The sequence below is a fragment of the Rhinopithecus bieti genome, unplaced genomic scaffold (genome assembly GCF_001698545.2).
Source record: "Rhinopithecus bieti isolate Rb0 unplaced genomic scaffold, ASM169854v2 scaffold_5101, whole genome shotgun sequence".
NCBI lineage: Eukaryota > Metazoa > Chordata > Mammalia > Primates > Cercopithecidae > Rhinopithecus > Rhinopithecus bieti.
In genome coordinates, this window is record NW_016804853.1 from 1113037 (window position 1) to 1130906 (window position 17870).

Sequence of the window (17870 nt, forward strand, 5' to 3'; positions counted from 1 at the left end):
CATGGATAACTTCTTTTAAAATCAAGTCTGACTTACTGCAGTTTTCTAATCAGGAAAGCAGGTGAAAAACAGTTTTGTTTAGTTATTTTTACTTACAAATTTAAAAAGATTTTCGAGAATCTCATGATATATTTTTTAAAATTCTGCAATTAAACTTGCTGCACAATCTATAATCCTCTAGGGACTTATAGATGGTAGCTAATTCCAAATGAACTGCAGATACCTTCCAAAAGATAACAGAGACTTCTGGGAAAATTTCCTGTTTAAACAAATTTTTTCCCCTTGATGGATATAATCACTGATCCTGATACCAATAATTGCTTTGAGTCATTTTATCTTCATGTTTCCATTTTCTCCTCCATAAAAGGTCAATAAAATATCATTTCAGATGATAATGACTTAAAAAATGACTATACTCAAGAGTAATCTTTTGAAAACCTTAGTCTAATTTAATATCTGATTATGTAATTACCCATCTTTAAAGGTATTTACATATTGAAAAGCTATTTATTATTTTCAGAAATAATGTTAGGTCATTGTCCTAACATTCTATTCAAATATTTACATGCCACGTGGTTAAACTTTGAGTAGTCATGTGCTGCATAATGACTTTTCAGTCAGACCACATATATGCATACACAATGGTAGTCCTGTAAGATTAGAATACAGTATTTTTACTGTATGTTTTCTATGTTTAGATACACAAACACCACTGCATTACAAGTATCTACAGTACTCAGTGTAGTAACATTCTGTGCAGGTTTGTAGCCTAGGAGTGATAGGGTATTATCATCCAACCTAAGTGTGTAGTAGGCTGTACCATCTAGGTTTGTGTAAGTACTGTGCACTCTATAACGTTTGCATATGTACCATCTAGGTTTGTGTAAGTACTGTGCACTCTATAACGTTTGCATAATGACGAAATTGTCTAATGATGCATTTCTCAGACTGTTTCCCCATAGTTAAATAATAATTGTATCTGAAGTATAATGGTATCTGAAAGCTAATGTAAAGTAGGTTACAAACTGGGAGTCAGCTGATATGACCTAAGCCAGACTTCTGCTGAAACAATTAGGGAAGAGGCAATCTCTTTCCACTAGAATTGTTCAACTGTAGTGTTTGCCTGGCATTTCCAAGTTCTCTCACATAGATGAGGCCTACTGAGTGGGTAGCCTACCACAGAAATAGGGAGGAGGGGTGTGAAGGGGGAAGGTGGTGGGAAGAAGTATCTGACAATACTTTTAGAATTATTGGGTCCAGACATGCCTATAGTTACCACTTTTGGACTTTTCTGATTTGAGGCAATTCCTTCCCTTTTTTGTTGGAGCCAGTTTGTATTGTTTATGTTTCTTGCAAACAAATGAGTCCTGACTGATACACCCTGGGTAGAAGCTGAGAATGGTTTCAGGAAATGGCTAGAAAATGTACTCTATTAACCAAAAATAAAATTCTAAGTCCCCTGATCATCTGAACGGACCCCTCCTCTCAGCAAGGGCATTCCAAAGCTAACCTGAAAAACTAGTTCAGGTCATGATGGGAAAGGGCAGGGGTCAGACATGCCTCATTATACCCTCTTCCCTTTTGGAATTACTGATAGAACAGACTCTTTAAGTCTGATAAAAAACATCTACAATCTATTCTCTCTGAAGCCTGCTTCCTGGAGGCTTCACCTGCATGATAATAAACCCTTGGTCTCCACAACCCTTTATCTTACCCAAGACATTCCTAAGTTTTTAGACAATAACAATTCCTTCAAGCAAACTGTTAAATCAGAAACTGGAAGCTTCCGCTTCCAGCTGTGCTCTCTTTCTGGACTGAACCAATGTGCATTTTACATGTATTTGACTGTTGTCTCATGTCTCTCTAAAATGTATAAAACTAAGCCATATCCCAACCACCTTGGGTACATGTTCTCAGGATCTCCTGAGGGCTGCGTCATGGTCCATGGTCACTCATATTTGGTTCAGAATAAATCTATTCAAATATTTTGCAGAGTTTGACTCTTCATAGACAAGTCAAAGGTGTAAAAGGTCAATGAACAAAGATGTCTTCAATTAGGAGGTTAGACTAGAGCAAAGTATGCAGGAGACCAGGCAGGAAAACTCTGTGACTATGGTCTTGAACTGTGAGGAAGCAGCAGAGAGCTTCCTAGTGTAGAACATGGAATGCTCTAAAGGAGACACAAACTACAGCCAAGCTCTTATTAGCACTGTGATTCTGGACAAGTGACTTGTTAGGCTTCAGATTAGTTGCTATAAGACAAGGATAATACCCACATTTGGGGTGGCTCTCATGAAATTTTAATGAAATAATGCTGTACTCCATGTCAGACACTTTATAAAAATATTGGCTTCTTTCAATTCTTCTAGATATTACTTTTAGATGTGATATTTAAAACAACATATGTTTCTGGCAAATTACTTAACATTACTAAATATTTTATTTATTTCATAGGTTTCTGTGAAAAAAAAAATGACAGAACTGGCTTAAAAAGCTTACTCTAGGGATTAGCACATATGTGTTTGATAAAAATTTTGCAGGTAGTATATAGTAGGGTGGTGAAGAAAATAAGTTCTGGAGTTAAACTTTCCAGGTTCAAACATATTCAAACCAAAACTGGGTCTAGGAAGCCATTGGACTGTATACCTTTCCTCCATTACTTCTCCATTTGAGTGGGGAAAAGCTAAGAGCTGACTCAGACTAGACTTCTTTCATTTATCAAGTATTACCTTACTGTCTGCAATATTCATATACTAGGATTTAGAAATAGTCAGAAAAGTATAAAGGACATGGAGAACGTGATTTTTGTTTGTTTGTTTTTTTTAAAGACACTGCTGCCCAGGCTGGAGTGTAGTGGCATAATCATAGCTCACTGCAGCCTCCAACTGCTGGGCTCAAGGTCAGCCTCCCAAGTAGGTGGGACTACAGGCATGCACCACCATGTATGGGTAATTTAAAATAAAATGTTTTCGTAGAGATGGGGTCTCACTTTGTTGCCCAGGGTGGTCTTAAACTCCTGACTTCAAGTGATTCTCCTGCTTTGGCCTCCAAAAGGGTTGGAATTATGGGAGGGAGCCACCATGCCTGGCTGGGATTTTAAAAATTTCCTGCATTGTTACAATGTAAGTTTTACTTTTTCTTCGTATGTATCAAAGCACAGAATTACTCATGCAAGAGCTGGGAATAAATGCAAAATGATCAGGGCAAAATGATATACTGGAAACCAGATCCTTGAAGCACTGGGTGAAGATTTCAAGTATTCTCATAGAAAAGAGAAAATACACTCTTGTCTTGGCTATTCCTGTCTGCAATAATTTCTTTCTTCTCTGAAATAGACTTAGTTAATAGCATGAACTTCAGGGTCTAAATGACACAGACTGTAGGGCTCTCTAATTGTGTTAAATGTGTAGGTGTTACCTTTCTAACAGATACGTGTCTCAGGGAAAAGCATGGTTATGAGGTTTGGAGTGTGGCATGCTGATGGGGGTGGGGTTCCTATCCATAGGACGAGGCACACAGCAGGTGCTCAAGAAGCATTTTTCGATTGCCAGATCGCAGCTCTTGATACTTATTAAAGAGAAGTTTGACTTTTCTGAATCACATTCTGTACTGAAGACCCAGAAACTGAAGTATGACACTATAATATTCTAGGCTTAAAACCTGGGCCTCTGAATTATAAAGAAGTGCTGTGAAAATCTTCAATCCTTTTTTGGTTGTGTTGAAACCCCAGCTACAAGAATCTCTGTACTTGGCCTCTAGCCTCGTAAGTTTGTTTTTCCTCCAAGCAGCTATTAGAAGACTGTGAGCCAGATAATTCTTGTCAAGGCCTGCTGAGATCTTAAAAATAATGTTTGAAGCTGGTTTCAGAGACCTGAAAAATGGTTAGATCCAACTGTTAGTTCAAGAAAATCAATTAGTTTATTTTCTACTTGGCTTTCAACACTGATGACATTATGATATGCTTGTTTCCAATATGAACATTTGAATTTCTTTTTGCCTTTTCACACAGTAGCCAAAGGCAAAACAGACACAAAGTTATTTTTATCTTGAAAGTTTTCATGCCTTAATTCTCATGTGTGCATATGCCTGTGAAGGCAGGGTTTGGAGCAAGCAAGCTGTTTTGACCTTTTATAAGAGTGGTTTTGTGTTCCATGAATATATGGAAGAAAACGAGTTGAATGCACTTTTAGGCTTGTCACTTAAATGTTTCAAGCATGTTTGATCTTCTTGGTAAGAAAGACAATAAGGTCTCTTAGGAAGGGATCCTGTCTTATTTTTGTAACTCTAACTCTGTTGAGAACTGTGCATGTACAGAGACAGAACACTGTGGGACTGGGTTTTAATCTCCCAGTTTTCATTTATGCCCACCAACTATAGACATAACAATCAATCATAAAGCTTCCTCTTGTCACTCCTTTCTCCCCTTTTAAAAATAGATGTGTTTATTTTAATATACCTTGCAAAATATAAAACCTCAAGATTTTATGGACATTAATGATTACAGTGATTCTAAGGGAGATACTTATATTACTTATTTTTAAATAATGCTTAAAGTGAGTTAATTAAAAAATATGTCGGGCAGTTTTACAGATTGTTCTTGGATATGGCAAAGAAAACTATGACCCAAGATTGTAAACAGATTTATAGAATAGCCTCAAACATACACACATACACACACACACACACACAAGCACAGCAGGAATATTGAAGCTAATCATAACAGTTGTAAACATCTTGAGGGTAGAATGTTTTTCTGTTTGTTGTATTCTTTGCAGCCCAACCCACCACCTTGCATATATTTAGCTCTCAATAAATATTTGTTGAATTAAGAATGGACTAGAACAGCGGTTTTTTTAATCAGTGTTTTTGACCAGGAACTCAGCAATGCTTAGTCCTGAGTAAGTTTTCAGAGACCACTGTTTAATATTGGGCCAGTCAACTGTATTATTAACATAAATTGCTAAAGGTAGTCTGGGGAACAATAATAATTTCTGACATTAATATCTTATTCTACTCTTTGAGGACTAAACTCTGATTTTTTTTTTTATCTTGCCCAAATTCCTACCTAAGGCACCTGAGGAGTCATGCCTCACAAACCATAGTCTCATCAGAGGAGTTTTATTTTTAACCCTATATAGCATGGTCTGCTTTCTAACCTGACTCTGGCATAACATCACATAACAAATAAGGGAAGAAATCAAAATATTTTAACCCCAAATATATTTCCTTGCCATATCCTGACATTGCCCTGGAGGGTTGTCTCTTGTGGGAAAATCCACATTCTATAGAGAATCCCCTTTCCCCTCTTTTCTTTCTTTCCACAACCAGGAGATAATCAACTAAGAGCGAGGCACCTTTTTAAGTTTGATAAGAAACATTTTCCAAACTGCTCCCTCTGAAGTCGGCTATCTGAGAGTTTCCTCCGCACAATAAAACTTGGTCTCTACTTGGCGGGGTGCGGTGGCTCACGTCTATAATCCCAGCACTTTGGGAGGCTGAGGCAGGCGGATCACTTGAGGTCAGGGGTTTGAGACCAGCCTGGGCAACATAGTAAAACGCTGTTTCTACTAAAAATACAAAAATTAGCTGGGCGTGGCTGTGGGTGCCTGTAATCCCAGCTACTTGGGAGGCTGAGGCGGGAGAATCGCTTGAACCTGGGAGGCGGAGGTTGAAGTGATCTGATGGCACCACCACTCTAGCCTGGGTGATGGAGTCAAGCTCCGTCTCAAAAGAAACCCCTTTACCTTAACCTAAACATTTGTATTGATCCCAGGTCTTCAGATAAACTCTACCAATTGTTAACCAGAAAAAATTTAAATCTACTTATAGTCTGGAAGCCCCTCTACCACTTTGAGTTGCCCCGCCTTTCTGAACCAAACCAATGTACATGTTAAATGTATTTGATTGACGTCTCCTCTCTCCCAAACGTGTATAAAAAGAGGCTGTGCCCTAATCACCCGGGACACATGTTCTCAGCATCTCCTGAGGGCTGTGTCACAGGTCATGGTTACTCGTATTTGGCTCAGAATAAATCTCTTCAAATATTTTACAGAGTTTGATTCTTTTCCTTGACATCTTTGAAAGCTGCTATTGAATCTATTATCTTATCTGATCCTCACAACGACTCCTAGGAATAAGAAAGGGCAGATAGGGTTCAGTGTTGATAATGGATGGCTATGCATTTTAAAATTATTATTTTCATTTTGCAGATGAATAAACTCAGGCTCTGGGAAGTAGCTAAGATGGCTAAGCTCTAAACCATGCTCTCCAACTTCCACGTCCAGTGCTCTTTCCACTTCAAAATCTTTGGTCATTTCTTATTCCTTAGGTAACGCTCAGGCCAAGGTCAGAGGGATAAGAAAGTCGGCGTAGAGGCTGGGAGCGGTGGCTCATGCCTGTAATCCCAGCACTCTGGGAGGCCGAGGCGGGCGGATCACCTGAGGTTAGGAGTTTGAGACCAGCCTGACCAACATGGAGAAACCCTATCTCTACTAAAAATACAAAAATTAGCCGGGTGTGGTGGCACATGCCTGTAATCCCAGCTACTCAGGAGGCTGAGGCAGGAGAATCGCTTGAACCCGGGAGGTGGAGGTTGCGGTGAGCCGAGATAGTGCCATTGCACTCCAGCCTGGACAACAAGAGTGAAACTCAGTCTCAAAAAAAAAAAAAAAAAAAAAAAGAGTAGAAAGGGCTTTGAGATAGTTAATAGCAGCGAACATTTACTGAGTTCTTACAGCAAACCAGAAAGTGTATTTTCCTTGCAATTTTCAAAGCAATCCGGAAGAGAGGTACTGTTAAATTGGAAGACTCTAAGGCTTAGCCAAAGCTAAGCTAATTTATACTTGCCCAAGAGCCCACAGCATGAGGGAGACCACAGCTAAGGCTGACTCGAGGGGCTGCTTTTATGCACGACACCGGGTGCTATCCACTAATAGGCTCCACGGCTTATCCTACCTGTGAGAGACACCTGAGGCCGGAGAGGTACATGACTCCCCCCTTGATGCCTCCTTGAGTTTTGAGGACAGGACTGGGACAAAAAGCCGGGTTCTCATCAGGCCTCTGATTCTGCGCTTCAGGGAATGGACTGAAAAGGACAGCACCCTTGCTCAGGTGATGCCGTGGGTTAACAGAAAAAGGCCCAGGCCGGGGCATGCACACCTATTCCCGCGCACCACCGGGTGTGCTATAAGAGAAGACAAAAGGTCGCGACTGGGAGGCCGTCCCGGCGAGGCTGCTTGAGAAGGAGACCACGTGGGGGAGCCGCGCGCCTGCCTCCCGCGCCGCCTGGCCCCGCCCCTACCTGGAAGGGCGCCGGCGCGGCCCCCGGGGGCCACGCGCCCACCGGCAAGTTTTCCTGGCCGCACGCGACATCCAGCTGCTCAGTCGGGGCCTCAGGCTTCTCCTTAAACTCCGCCATCCCACAAGGCCCTGTCTTCTTCGCCGCTTCCGCGAACATTTACCCGCCTCACGCAGCGCCTACTACCCTGACAGGCCTGGGCCGCGCGGTGGATGCTGGGACTTGTGGTTCCTTGGCCCCACCGCCTCATGGGAATTGTAGTTCTTTTCTCCTCACGCGAGGCCTGTGAAAGCTTTTCCCTTCCTTGACTCTTTGGGTCTGGCTCCCGCTTTGATTTGAGCCAGAGGCACCACAGATAATTACAAAGCCGTGTAAGGTACGGACAAAACAAAGTGAGGTGCTTTCGTTTTTCGTGGGAGCATCAGAGAGGGGGCTTTGGAGGTGACGTCATTTGTCCGGGTTTTTGAGGACTCAATGGACGTTTGTGGAATGGAGGCAGGGATGCGTCCTAAGCCGAGTGGGGAAATGCACACCAAGGTTTCTAAAGATCTGCGACTTGCCGGGAAGTTGACTGACATGTGATAGGGTTTGTGCCAAGGCCATAGCCTCACAGGTTGCCTTAAGGAATTTGTGTGGGGCATGCTCACTCCCTAATGGATGTATCTGTGCCCCTTTGCCTGTCCTTTTCCCTCCTCTCCATCCCTCTACCCTCACCCCTCCAAGCCCCTGCCCTGCCAAAGGATTCTGATAGCTTAAAGACTGCTGAATCTGGTGGAGCATTTTCAGCCTCACTGAAGCTCTCTGACATGATTGTCCTGCTTCTCCTTGAAACTGTAAACCAAAAATAAAATTCCAATCCTCCGAATCATCTGAATGGACCCCTCCTCTCTGCCAAGGTTAACCTGAGAAGCTGGTTCAGGCCATGATGGGAGGGGAGGTCCAACATGCCTCATTATGCCCTTCTTCCTTTTGGAATTCAGGAAAAGCCAGCCAGCATCAACATCAACACAGACCTTAAGTCTGATAAGAAACATTTACAATCTGTTCTCTCTGAAATTTACCTCTTAGAGGCTTCATCTCCACAATCATATTTGGTATCCACAACCTCTTATTGCAACCCAGACATTTGTTTCTATTGTTTCTAGGTCTTTAGATAATAACCAATTGCCAATCAGAAAATCTTTAAATCTACCTATGACCTGGAAGCCACTTCTCACCCACTTCTAGTTGGCTGCCTTTCCAGATCCAACCGATCTTACGTGTATTGATTGATGTGTTATGCCTCCCTAAAATGTGTGAGAGTAAGTTGTATCCCGACTACTTTGGGCACACGTCATCAGGGCTGCCTGAGGCTATGTCGGGGCACATTCTTAAGCTTGGGAAAAGACACTTTCTAAATTGAGACCTGTCTCAGATACTTTTGGGTTCACAAACCCTTCTGACCTTGCAGCTTCTGAGGTCCCACTGGCCTAAACTTGCTTCCATCTTGCAGACCTTTCTTTGTTAGTATCCTCTTGTTGTTCTCCTGTCTGTTTCTGAAAAGTGGGTGTGATTCAGGGTTCTGCCCTTGACTTTTTTTTGGTTGCCCTTCCCTGGTCTTTCTCATTAATAACATCCACTCCCACGGCTTCAAATATAAAGGATTAGGTCACCAGTCTCCAACTCAGATCAGACATTTCTCCTCAAATCCAGTTATGCATATTCAGCTAATGATTGGGCATTTCTGTTTTCTGTCCTACAGGCTCCTTAAACTCAAAATAATCTGAATTGACTTCTTCTTCTGCCAATCTTGCTTTTTCTTCTCTAAAGTTAACTGGGAAAATAATTTGTGAGCTACAGAGCCACTAAAGCAACACACCAGTTACTCTATATTCCTTCTTTTCGCTAGACTCATATAGCTAAGGACGTGGTGGGTAAGTCTTGTTAATTCTGCCTTCGTCATGTTTTCATTTTTGTCTCTTCTCGCTTAGTCCTAGGCTCTCTCATTTCTTGCTTGGACTTTGGAAGTTACTTTCTTTAAGTCTGTCATTCTTCATACCCCCAAATCACCCTACTGCCACTGCTACAGAGACCTTTGAAGATGCTTGTCCAGTTATTATATTTTGCTGCTTAGAGTCTTGTTTGCTCCATTTTCTCTCAGTTTACCTTCTATGTGCTGCGTTATAAGCGTTTGAGGACCCAGACTTTACCTATTTCCTTGGTCTCTGTTGCTGCTGTTCTCTGTTGGAACCCCTTGTTCTGTTGATGTTCCCTCAATAAGCCATTCTACTTGGGCCTATGGGCCTTTGTCCACATTGTTCTTGTATCTTCAGTGCCTTTACCCAGGACTGTCTGTCTGCTCAGCTCAAGTAGTCCCTTCTCTATATCCTTCTTTACTCTGTTTCCCATAGCATTGGTTACATTAGTTCTCCTACTTTATAAGCCATTTCTTATGTTCCCTACAACTATGTAATGTAAGCACAGGCAATAAAACCATCTTATTGAACTCGTAAAAATTACATGTATATTGGTGGAGGGTGGGGAGATAGATAGAGAGAGAAACATTTTGTTTTAACTTAAATGATTTTGGTACATTTATATGCTAGTATTTTGATGTAGGGCCAAAAGAGAAAGAGAGAGAGAGTGTGTGTGTATGTGTGTCTCTGTGTGCGTGTGTGATTTCTACTGATTAGAGCTCCAAGTCAAGCTTACTCTAAGTTTCAGCTTGCAATGTAACGGACAAATAACGATATACTTACAGAACGTGATAGAAACTGTAAGAATGTTGTGAGAAAAGAATTATAAGAGCCATGAGGAGAGCCACACTCCTGTATTTGCTGACTGTTATGCTGTTTTTAGTTTTTGACTCTTTCTTGGTAATACTGTCTGCTATTTGGAAACTTTTTTTGAAGGATCCACTTTATTTTATTTTTTCGGAAGCTGTCAGCAGTGGTGCTTCCAGAATAAGATATCTTGTGCATATTGGCCCTTTTGTTTAATTTGTTTTTATCTTGCTGGCAAAGGATCCAAAAGTATTTTGTAGAGTATGAGATTAAAATAATAAGAGGATGTTTGCAGGCTGATACAACCAATCTTCAGAATGCCAAGCAGTCGGTCTTTCAACTTTGCGGGGTCTACAAATCTGTCTTATTTTCTCTAGACACCTGCTTTTCATTGACCAGGAACCTTGATCTTCAGAATTTGTTCTGAAAATGATAGATGGTGGGAAAAATGTATTTCTGGACATTAATGAATTGCCCTAATAGATTTCCATAAATAGGTTTTGGAACTGAATATTGCGTTGATTATTCAGATTTCTTTCGGATTTTTCACTGGCAGAAGAGAAACTAATCTGATCAGTAATAAAAAAAAAAAGAAAACAATGCAATATGGTAAAACTCTGACATTTCATAGGTTCAGTTATCCTTGGCTAAATTACGAGGTATGACTATTTGAGCTTTACATTTATTGACAAAAGTGGTCTTTAGTTGGGGTGTTTTTATGCTTTTTTGGTTAGGGTTTTAAAGAAGTTCTGCATGGCTTTGTATTCAGAAGGCATTCTTTTATCAAAGTTTCACTAGCATTATCTAAGCTTAATATTCTGGGATGTACTTTATAGCCAGTGATGAAAGGACGAAAGTCAGCAGAAATTACTTACGTATTTGTTAGCATTTGAAACATCTTAGCCTTTTAATAAGAACTATCACGGCCAGGCACAGTGGCTCATGTCTGTAATCCCAGCGCCTTGGGAAGCTGAGATAGGAGGATAGGGGATGGCTCGAGGCCAGGAATTCCAGGCTAGCTTGGGCAACATAGCCAGACTCCATCTCAAAAAAAAAAAAAAAAAAAAAAATCCAGGTATAGTGGCTTGTGGCTGTAGTCCCAGCTACTAGGGAGGCTGAGGTGGGAGGATTGCTTGAACCCAGGGATCCAAGGCTCCAGCTAGCTATGATTTTGCCACTGTACTGCAGCCTGGATTGGGCGACAGAGAGAGACCTCTCTGAAACAAACCCCAAACACTTGACACCAGTAGATACCAAGTAGGCATAGTATAGGAACTGAATCCTCTCATGAAAAAAGATTATTGCATGAAATCATTTTGAAAAGAAGCATGGTAATTGATACTTTTGGGATTTCTGTCCAATTTGGTGACCATTTCCCTTGTGAGAGAATGCCATCCCTCACCCAGCCCGTCTAACGGGAGTGGGCTCACAGGCAGTCATGTTTATATTACACAGTGAACTCCTAAAAAGCCTCGGCCCAAGTTTTTAGCCTACAGATGCACACCTTTTTTCAATCTAGGACAATTAGCTTCTCTTGGTCAGGAGCTGAGACCAAATCACAGCTAAAACTATTATTTATAATTCTGGAGCCGAGAGGTAGGTTTATTTGGTATATAGACGGAGAAGCAGAGTAAAGTCCATCTTCCAAGAGAAACATAAAGCAGATGAGTGATAAGGAGAGAGGACAGCTATCTATTTCTGGTTCCAGTCTCTTTTGATTCACATTACATAACTATATTCTTACAATAAATTCTTCCTTTGGATTTAGGTTAAGTTGGAGTGGTTTCTGTTACTTAAAAAAATTTTAGCCAGGAAAGGTACTGTGAACATTTATAATGACATTATTATTATCATTGTTATCATTAGAAAGTGTGGGTTGGATAATTAGCTACTTTGCCCTTGATATGGTTTCACTGTGTCCCCAACCAAATCTCATCTTGAATTGTAGCTCCTACACGTGTCGTGGGAGAGACCCTGGGGGAGGTAATTGAATCATGGGGGTGGGCTTTTCTCCTGATAGTGAAAAAGTTTCCTGAGATCTGATGGTTTTATAAAAGGGCAGTTCCCCTGCACACACTATCTTGCCTGCTGCCATGTAAATGTGCCTTTGCTCCTCCTTCACCTTCCACCGTGATTTTGAGGCCTCTCCAGCCATGTGCAACTGTGAGTCCATTAAACCTCTTTTTCTTTATAAATTACCCAATCTCAGGTATGTCTTTATTAGCAGCCTGAGAACAGACTAATACAGCTCTGTATAGAAGTTTTATATCTTTATGAATTTTAAAAGTTGGGTAAGCTAAGCTTTTTTTTTTTTTTATCTACTTTGCCTTTCTGATGTGTCTTCACTAAAGAGTGTCTTCCCAAAATAATATTAATAGAATTTCATAACATCAAACAGTAGTACAAAATAAGAAATTTCTCTCTGGTGGAAGTGATAATAATACAGTAATAATGGCTAATACTTCTATAGCACATAAGTCATACCCAGTATCTTCTTTTTTTTTTTAAATAAAGGCATATGGGTCATTTTTTGATAAGAAAAAATATGGCAATTGATTAAAATAACTTGAAACTTTTTTTTTTTTTTTTTTTTGAGACGGAGTCTCGCTCTGCCGCCCAGGCTGGAGTGCAGTGGCCGGATCTCAGCTCACTGCAAGCTCCGCCTCCTGGGTTCCCGCCATTCTCCTGCCTCAGCCTCCTGAGTAGCTGGGACTACAGGCGCCCGCCAGGTCGCCCGGCTAGTTTTTTGTATTTTAGTGGAGACGGGGTTTCACCATGTTAGCCAGGATGGTCTCGATTTCCTGACCTCGTGATCCGCCCGTCTCGGCCTCCCAAAGTGCTGGGATTACAGGCTTGAGCCACCGCGCCCGGCCGAAACTTTTATCTTACAAAATTGTGACCTTGTGTTATTTATGTTTTCCAAAAGACAGCAGCTTACATTTTTGTGTTTAGACTGCTAGTAAATATGTTTTCAGCAGAATAAAAAACCCTTCCATCTTGTGCTGGGTTTTTATCATTGCATTATGGTTTCAGGAAACTCATAATTTCCCTTGTTGATATGATTAAAAACATAAAGATAAAATCACAATCAGAATATTGTTAGTGTAAGTACTTTAGCTGTGAAGTAATATCCAGGATTGATGATTGTAGACGGTCTCAAAATGTTATGTAGTCAAATGTGGATTGTTTGGTAATATGTGAAGAGGTGAAAGAAAAGTATTATGTATTTATATAACCTGCAGTGTCACCAGCAAGAAATTAATTTCACTCATGGAAAACATATGAACAAATTTATTATCATGCATATTCAAATACTGTTACCAAGGCTATGAGAGCAGACTTGCTTTGTTGGCAGTTTGACCTCGAAAAGCACAGCCCGCAGTTATGTTCATTTCATGTTCTAGGTAGTAAGCTTTGCATACTACCTATAAGTACATCATCTATAAACAGATTTTTTTCTGAAGTACTAGATCTTCCTTTTCATCTATAATAAGGCTCACCGCCAGCCTTTTCTACTTGCAGTTTTGAAAGCAAAGATGTGTAACCTTTGAAGTTTAGTTCCACAGGTGTCCTATTTTAGAGCAACCTACCCAAAACATTCTAAGCCCAGATCTACAAGTATCTACAGGATAATTTCGCCGGATACCCCCAAATATCATTTGAGACTAGAATCCTTCTTATAGACTGTATTAATTTTCTGCTTATAATGCAACGTTTCTGCAGCTATATAGGCCCCTGGCATTCTCACTCTGGTAGCTTCACAGCCCCAGTTCTAGCATTTGGGTGGAGAAAGGAAATGAAACCATGGAAACAAAAAACCAAATGCAAAAAATTTTACTCAGTTGCCCAAGACTAACTTGTCTAAAGCATCTCTTGGAAAAATGTTGATGATTTATAATGATTTTTAGATATTTCAACCAGGAAAAGTTTGGCATAAAAGAATTCCACAGAGGGAAAAGTTCTTTTCTTTTCATTATCTCAGTGTTAATGTGTTAAAGTCAGTGTCACTGCAGACAGTGGATCTCTACATATGAATTGAAGAGTACTGTGGAGACTCCTTTTTACTCTCCTCACACATATAGTTAGTCCAAAAGACCTTCTTCAGTGTCTAACTACAGTGCCTGAAATCCTCATCATTAGAACTCCCATTTGCGATAAACATTGCTGTTTCCATGTCATGTTCTTTTAGAACTCCAATGTTCCTGGGAGTGAAAAAAATGGTAAACACAGATATGTTTTACTTATTGTTTTCGTTCCAGACAAGGAGAAACCCGGGCAGCCTGATAACTTAGAGGAATTGGTGAGGAGGAGGAAAAAAATGTCAGACACACCAAATTAACATTTGTTGTTGTTGAGACAGGGTCTTGCTGTGTTGCCCAGGCTGGAGTGCAGTGGTACACTCTCTGCAACTCAGAGGCTCATTGTACCTCAGAGGCTCACTGCAGCCTCGATCTCTCAGCCTAAAGCAATCCTCCTGCCTCAGCATCCTTTGTAACTGAGACACACACTATGATGCCTGGCTAACTTTTTAAATTTTTTGTAGAGATGGGATCTTGCAGTGTTGCCTGGGCTGGTCTTGAACTCCTGGGCTCAAATGATCCCTCTCCCTTGGCCTCCCAAAGTGCTGGGATTGAATGGATGTGGCCATGTGTGACTACTGAATACTTGAAATATGGCTAGTGTCACTGAAGAGCTGAATTTAAAATTTATCAATTTGAATTAAATTTGATTTAAATAGCTACATATAGCAATGGATAGCACATTCCTAGATACTGTAGTAAACATTACACATATTTTAAATTTGATCCTCACAGCAATTCCACGAAGTAGGCAGTATTAATATCTCCACGGCCCAAGATCTGAGAAATGAAATTCTGATAGATTAGGTATTTTAAAAAATGTATTTCACATGTATGAGTGGTAGGGGTGAATGTGGGCCTAGGTCTGAAACTCTGCCTTTCTGAAGATAAAGTTTCTCACTGTTTATGTTTCTAAGCCTTTGCCATATTCAGAGACTACTTTTCTTCTGTCTGCTGTGCAGGGAGGAAAGGATTAGAAATCATGAAATTAGAAAACATAGTTTTTCATCCCATTTGAAAGTATAGTGATTTATATAGTGAAGGGAATTATGTAGCTTGAGAGATGTTTTTACTAACGGTTGTGCTCTTGGGCTTTGAAAATATAATCACATTAATTAATCTGCCTCAGAGGAAACCTTGATCTCACTATGAATATCCTAGTCTTACAGCCTGACTACTTAGAACAGTCTGTTAGGCTACTGAGGTTTCTGCTTTGTGACATTCAAATGTTACTACTATAATTTTACTAACTGTGAGTTACCTGAGTGAGGGAACTGAATAATAAATCTGTTGCATATATGATTATGTATGTCTCTCTTAGTAGTAAAAATGCTGAGGAAATTGCCAATTTATGAATGGTCATAGAAATGATTTCTCATTCTATTCTCTTTATCTTTTTGGGCTTTTAAAAATAAGTGAATGGAGGCAACAAACTGCTGTATGCCTGTGCCACTCAGAAGAGGCAAAAGAGGTGGCTCTTTGAACTCCAAAACCTTTTAGCTTCAGAATAGAAAGTCAAGGAGGTTGTGTTTTGGGAAACTGAGCTTTCTTTGCAACAGTGGAAAGGATTTTTTCAGTGTCATTCTAATCCTAACTCTTCCACTTCCAGTTACGTATTATAATTGCACTATGTGGTTGATGAATGATTGGCCATATCATGCAGCTCTGAATTCCGATCTCCTGAATCCTGACTCTAGCTTTAATCCCTCAGTTCGAAAGTCTTTCATTTAGTTGTTCATTTAGCTGTTCCCTTGTCATTTTAATTTGCAGTTTTTAAAATACTCAAGTATTTTCAAACATCTTTGCTTTGGTAGAGTTTCAGCTCTGGAAGATTAAATTTCACGTTCTGGAACTCACCCATGAGCTTAGCTTAGAAGAACTTTGAATATAATTGTTTTTTACAGAGCCTGGAAATTATAGGGTTAATGACACAGGAAACCACTTCTCACTGCAGATGAAATATGTATGTCTTTCTTCATCTCTTAGCAAATTAGGTAAAGTTTTCCCCTAAAGAGCATTTTGTTTTAGCTGGTAAATTAAGCAGTTCAGATTGCACTTTCCAGACCCTAAATTTTGTGGGTATTGGTTGCTGGGACTTTTGTCTTGATGAAATCTGGCAGTACCTGTTCAGATGAAATAGCCAATTTTACCTTTGCTCTGGCACTTAATCCAGCCATCTGCTCTAGCTTTGGCTTTCAAGCACAAATGGAAAGTACAAAGTATAGCTAACTTGTTGGTGACAGCTGGTGGGTAAAAGAATCATTGTGTTTGACAGTGTCCTTTGGAACAGACCACGAGGTGAATAAAATACAATATACTGCCTCATCTTATAGCTGCCTTTAGGTTATTTGAAATTTAAATTTCTTACTCACCCACCTTATTTTCACTTCTTAGGCAAAGCCCCTTCTTGTCATGTACTGCATCAGCCATATGTTCTTGGGTAAAGGCATTGTGTAGACCAACACTGAAGTAGATATTCCACTAAACAAAACGCCTTGCATTTAACCACTGACTTATAGACATGCTATTTGTTTTAGCCTATGTGTATTTTTAAACTAGAAATGATCACGGACAGCATTTATATATTCTAGGGCAAATGATCATCTTAGAGAAAAGCCAATACTTTAAATTTTTTTCCTGCATTTAAAAAAGGTGCTAATGAATAATTGATAAATAAGGAAAATTTTATTTTTGATCAATAGTTTTACATTTGAACAACTGGTGTTTTATTCCAAACATGTTTTTGCAAATAATTAGTTGTTTCAATCTTTCGTTTTATTTTTTAGTGAGAAAATGAAGCTATTGGCTGATCCTCAAACATACTTAGCTATTGGAAGCAACCTTGTATCTAAAGAAACACCATGTTAGGATTGGGATGAGGTAGCTGAAGTGAGGTGAGAGGAAGAGAAGCTCACAGGAGAGAGTTGGCAAAAGACATTTGGTGGAAGATTATTTTAGATAGAATTTATTCTAATCCAGATCAGAGAAGCAGTGAGAGATTATATATTTGGAAATGTGGCCCACATCAACCTTAAAAGATAAGGACATTTTTTTTGCTTCCCTTGTTGGAAAGTATTTGGAATTCATGGCAATTTAGTTTTCCACTTTGTACTTCGAAACTTAATTTCATCTTTCCCCAAAGGTCTATATAAAGAACCCATTTTCTGCCAAGGACCAATCAAACAGGATCATGGAATCACTGATAGAAGTGGTAAAAAGCAACTTCATTTCCTTCCCTTGGAGAAGTATAAAATCCTTATTCACTAAACATGAAACCAAGTTATCTATTATTCACTGCAAACCTTTTCTGGAACAACGTGAGGCATAAATTATTTATTTTACATTATGAAATAAAGTGGTAAAAAGGGGAAGGAGAGAGGAAGGCACTTTAGAGTGAATAAAAACGGGAGAGAAATGCAGGAGACAAGGAGAGAGAGCAGAGATGAGCGGGGGAGAGAGATTGATTTCAAGCAGGAATAAGATGGGAGTCAGAGCGAGCGAAAACATCTGGAATATTTATAAGTCAACAGTTTATATCCCCTGTAATGATTTTCCTATGTTAAGCTGGGACTACCATCAGTGTTAACATATCTTAAATTTCCCATTGAAATTCTTGATTGTCATTTAACAATTGAATGTTTATTGAGGACCTGCTACTTGCAATGCACTGTGATAGAGTTATGGGGAATAATTATTATAATATTTGGTGGACACATACAATGTGCCTGACAT

General features: G+C 39.8%; 1 protein-coding gene and 1 long non-coding RNA gene across 3 annotated transcripts in view; one reads left to right on the forward strand and one right to left on the reverse strand.

Annotated features, from left to right (window-relative positions):
- The window catches only part of LOC108528740 (histone-lysine N-methyltransferase SETMAR), a 15786-nt gene extending 8263 nt beyond the window's left edge, over nucleotides 1–7523 (reverse strand). For both annotated transcript variants that reach the window (XM_017870729.1, XM_017870728.1), the window contains exon 1: nucleotides 7301–7523. In XM_017870729.1, the coding sequence (XP_017726218.1) occupies nucleotides 7301–7371 (71 nt within the window). In that variant the 5' untranslated portion in view covers nucleotides 7372–7523. The remainder of the gene's footprint in view (nucleotides 1–7300) is intronic.
- Nucleotides 7524–7578: 55 nt separating this feature from the next.
- LOC108528743 (uncharacterized) overlaps nucleotides 7579–17870 on the forward strand; it is a 243134-nt gene continuing 232842 nt past the window's right edge. The window contains exon 1 of the long non-coding RNA XR_001885283.1: nucleotides 7579–7673. This is a non-coding gene — a long non-coding RNA (uncharacterized LOC108528743). The remainder of the gene's footprint in view (nucleotides 7674–17870) is intronic.